Source organism: Hipposideros armiger, unplaced genomic scaffold (genome assembly GCF_001890085.2).
Source record: "Hipposideros armiger isolate ML-2016 unplaced genomic scaffold, ASM189008v1 scaffold_51, whole genome shotgun sequence".
NCBI lineage: Eukaryota > Metazoa > Chordata > Mammalia > Chiroptera > Hipposideridae > Hipposideros > Hipposideros armiger.
In genome coordinates this window covers 3979483-3983128 of record NW_017731401.1, presented here as the reverse complement: position 1 = coordinate 3983128, position 3646 = coordinate 3979483, and the positions used below count along the sequence as shown (strand labels likewise).

Sequence of the window (3646 nt, the reverse complement as noted above, 5' to 3'; positions counted from 1 at the left end):
ATTTATTTTAAAACAAAGGATATAGGACACAGGTCCTTATTTTTGGTCACTTCTAATGAGATAAGAATCTATGAAGCTCAGAGAAAAATGAGTCCGTGACCAAAATGCTTACTCAGTTACTATAGGAGATCAAAAAATATACTAAATCTGGACTATCCCAAGACAAAGCAATTGTTTTCTTGAAAAATATGTAGGGTTTAGAAAATTTCTGGGATTTATTGGTAAAAGCACCGTCTGGGCCCTAATAGTGACGTTGTAGGGAAACACTTACATATCGAGGTGGGAAGGACAGGAGGTGGCGTTTTGTGGGCTCCTATGGTGGTTAGGTAGTTCTCAGAAGACAGTACTGGAAATTAGATAATTGCTGATGTCATAGTTTTCACAATAAAAAAAAAATGTTGTCCTGGGGGCTATAAAAGCAGCAGTTTCTACCTTCCCAACACAAGCACAATCATCGACACAGGTAAGTGTTTCAACAAACTTACTATGATCGGTTTGTTTGGTGTGGTACTCCATGATACTTAATATTTTCCCTTTTTGTTCTTGTTCTGTTGATACCAGGTTCTCCTTCCCTGCTCACCAATTGCTCGAGTTAGAGTCATCTGAAATGGCCACACTGCAGAAATCTGTGAGCTTTTCCCTTCTGGGGACTCTGGCTGCCAGCTGCCTTCTTCTTGTTGCTCTGGCGGTGCAGGAAGGGGCCGCTGTGCCTATCAGGTCTCACTGCAAGCTTGACAAGTCCAACTTCCAGCAGCCTTATATCACCAATCTCACCTTCATGCTGGCTAAGGAGGTATGCATCTCAATCTCTCTCTCGTTTGCATTTTATCTACTTGGAACCTGAATAGTTCTTAAAAATTTCTTAAGAGTATATTTAAGATTTTAAGAACCCATCGTGTATCTCTACTGGCAGACCAAAGATCATTTTCTTGGTTTCTTTGGAGACTGGGCTTTGCCAGAAAACCTACCATTTTGGCCTTTAAAATACCTACACTGAAGTTAGCCCCAAAAGAAGCCATTTAGTAGCCCATCTGACTATCTGTTTATCCCTTTACCTCTCTGTTCATTATTTTAAACTCAGACATACATCTAAATTATTTCTTTAGTCTTTATGAGGCTCTTGTAAGTAGACGGGCTAAGATACATCTCTACTGACAGGCTTTTATTCCTATTTCCAATGTCCAAGCATTTAGTCTTTTCTTCTCTTCCAGGCTAGTTTGGCAGATAACAACACAGATGTCCGTCTCATTGGGGAGAAACTGTTCCGCGGAGTCAATGTAAGCCGTAGTTGTGATGAGTAGGGCAGTATGCCATCCGTGGTTATTTGGAATAATGGTGATGATGGTTTGGGTCTTCTGACTGCCCTCTAATACAATCCCTGCTGCTTCACTTTCGCTTGCAGATGAGAGAGCGCTGCTATCTGATGAAGCAGGTGCTGAACTTTACCCTTGAAGAAGTGCTGCTCCCCCAGTCTGATAGATTCCAGCCCTACATGCAGGAGGTGGTGCCCTTCCTGGCCAGGCTCAGCAACAAGCTAAGCCAATGCGTAAGTTCTTCTCCCAGGCTAAAACCACCCACTCCTAGTTACCTGCTTTCCTTCCTTCTTTCATTTAGAGCCCTTTTCTCCCAACACACATTGCCCCCTCCCACGCTGGCTGTAAGAGGTGCCTCAGCAAAAACGCCATGATGGGAGTCATTTGTAATCACAGAATATATATATATTTTTTAATTCAGTCACATTTTGAGTTTATTATGATGGATGGGGTCTGAAAGACAAGCGCATAAAAGGCTCATTTGTCCCTGGGAAAAAGCAACTCAGGTTATGTAGATGAAAAAGGTGTTGGGAGCTTTAAGGAAGAATGCCTATATTTGGAAATGAATCTGCCAAGTATAAATTGATAAAGGGAGGGTATGGGGAAGAGAGGAAAAGGGACATGGGAACTTTTAGTGTTCTGTTATGGGTGGGCAAAGATTCCTGCCCTTTTGATGTCGTAGGAAGTGATAAAATCAAAGGTGTGTGAACTCTATGCCTCTAAACATTTAAAACTATGAGAAAAGGTTTGAGTGAAGTGGGCAGAGCAAAGGGGACTTAATATTTGTTGAGGGGGCCTGCTGTTCATATAAGGCATTTTGTATGTTTCTTATTCTGAGCATGCATTTTTGGTGAGGTACATTTAGGGCTTTAATCTTGACATAATTTGCATAAACCTCTCCACTCTTTCTACGAACTTAGATCTCAGTAGAAGTTCCCAAAGGTGAAGAGAGGTCCCATGTAAAGGAAATGACTGGATTTTGGTGTCCAAGGGAATTCAAGAGCTCAGAAAATCTAGGTCACTGGTGAAATCTAGGTCATTGTGCTAGATAAGCAAAAATGCTAAGAACTTTCAATTGCAGGTGAATTGTAACATACCTCAGTTAGGGACGCTGAGGTTCATAGAGCATCAGTACAACAATGTTGAAATAATTACTCTGTTTTTCATTTGTAGCATATTGAAAATGATGACCAGCATATCCACAGAAACGTGCAAAACTTGAAGGACACAGTGAAAAAGGTACTATTAATAACTATTAATGCTAAGTCATTAAATAGGAGAGAAAAATGTTTTCTTTGTCTTTCCTTCCTTTTACCCCTCAAAGTTGTGACACTGTACTTCATTCTCCTACCATTGGATTGACAATTTAGGTGCATATGTAGATAGATGTGTCTATGTATTTATAAAGAAATTTCAAAATTTTGCAAATCATAGAATTCTAGCACTGGCTGGGAAATCAGGTCGCCTAACCTCATCACCCCATGTTCTGGGGACAGAACATGTCCAGTGGCAGTCCCAGGGCTAGAATGCAGCTTTCCTGCACTGTATCCAGGCCAGCGCTCTTCCAGCAGCAATGTGTATTAGTTTTAGTATTTCTTAGGGAAATGTAAGGTTCCTACTGATTCATGTAGTCTGAAGATGCATTCGTTCAAAAACAGAAAGGGGCCTGGGAACAAATTTATTTGAAGTGATGTTTGAGGCCATTCACTTGATGACTTAAAAGTTGGAGACATAAACCCAGAATAACCATAGCAAAAGAGCTGGACTTGCATATAGGATGAATTTCTGGAATGACTGACACTGATATTTAATTATCATAATATAATACTCAAAAAGCTATTGATTTTAATCTAAAAAGCAAGATGGAACAGTTCCCCATTTCCTTTATACAGTTTGAAATAGAATGAAAATATTAACAATGGATTTATTATAGTGAAATGGAAGTCAAAATGGAAGTCTTTTCTTCCCCTCTCTCTCCTCTTTCCTTTCTAACCTTCCCCCTATCTCAATAACCCCCTACTGAGCACCTGTCTGGTGTAAGCTAGCGTATATTTCCACAGTGAATGATACCGGCATGTGGCCTATTTGGGGAAAAGAACAACAGTAGAAGGCTCAGACTAGCAATTGTGACTCATTCAAAAACAAGAGGACTGATTAGTAGCAGCGAAAGTGATGCTCTTGCAGACAGGTGCAAGTAAACCTCAGAAACATGAAGGCTCTAGCTGATGAAATTTTCAGTAACAAGCATAACCACAATTCCTCCTTTTTTTCCATCTTGATTTTTTTAAAAAGCATTTCTTCCTGGGTATGATTTAATGAACATGACTGTTTCT

The 3646-nt window shown here is 40.2% G+C and overlaps 1 protein-coding gene across 1 annotated transcript in view; it reads left to right on the top strand.

The window, feature by feature from the left end:
* Nucleotides 1-557: 557 nt before the first annotated feature.
* Nucleotides 558-3646, top strand: part of IL22 (interleukin 22) — a 14792-nt gene continuing 11703 nt past the window's right edge. Inside the window, exons 1-4 of the mRNA XM_019640522.1 lie at nt 558-793; nt 1212-1277; nt 1403-1546; nt 2487-2552. Coding sequence (XP_019496067.1) covers nt 608-793; nt 1212-1277; nt 1403-1546; nt 2487-2552 — 462 coding nt within the window. The 5' untranslated portion in view covers nt 558-607. The remainder of the gene's footprint in view (nt 794-1211; nt 1278-1402; nt 1547-2486; nt 2553-3646) is intronic.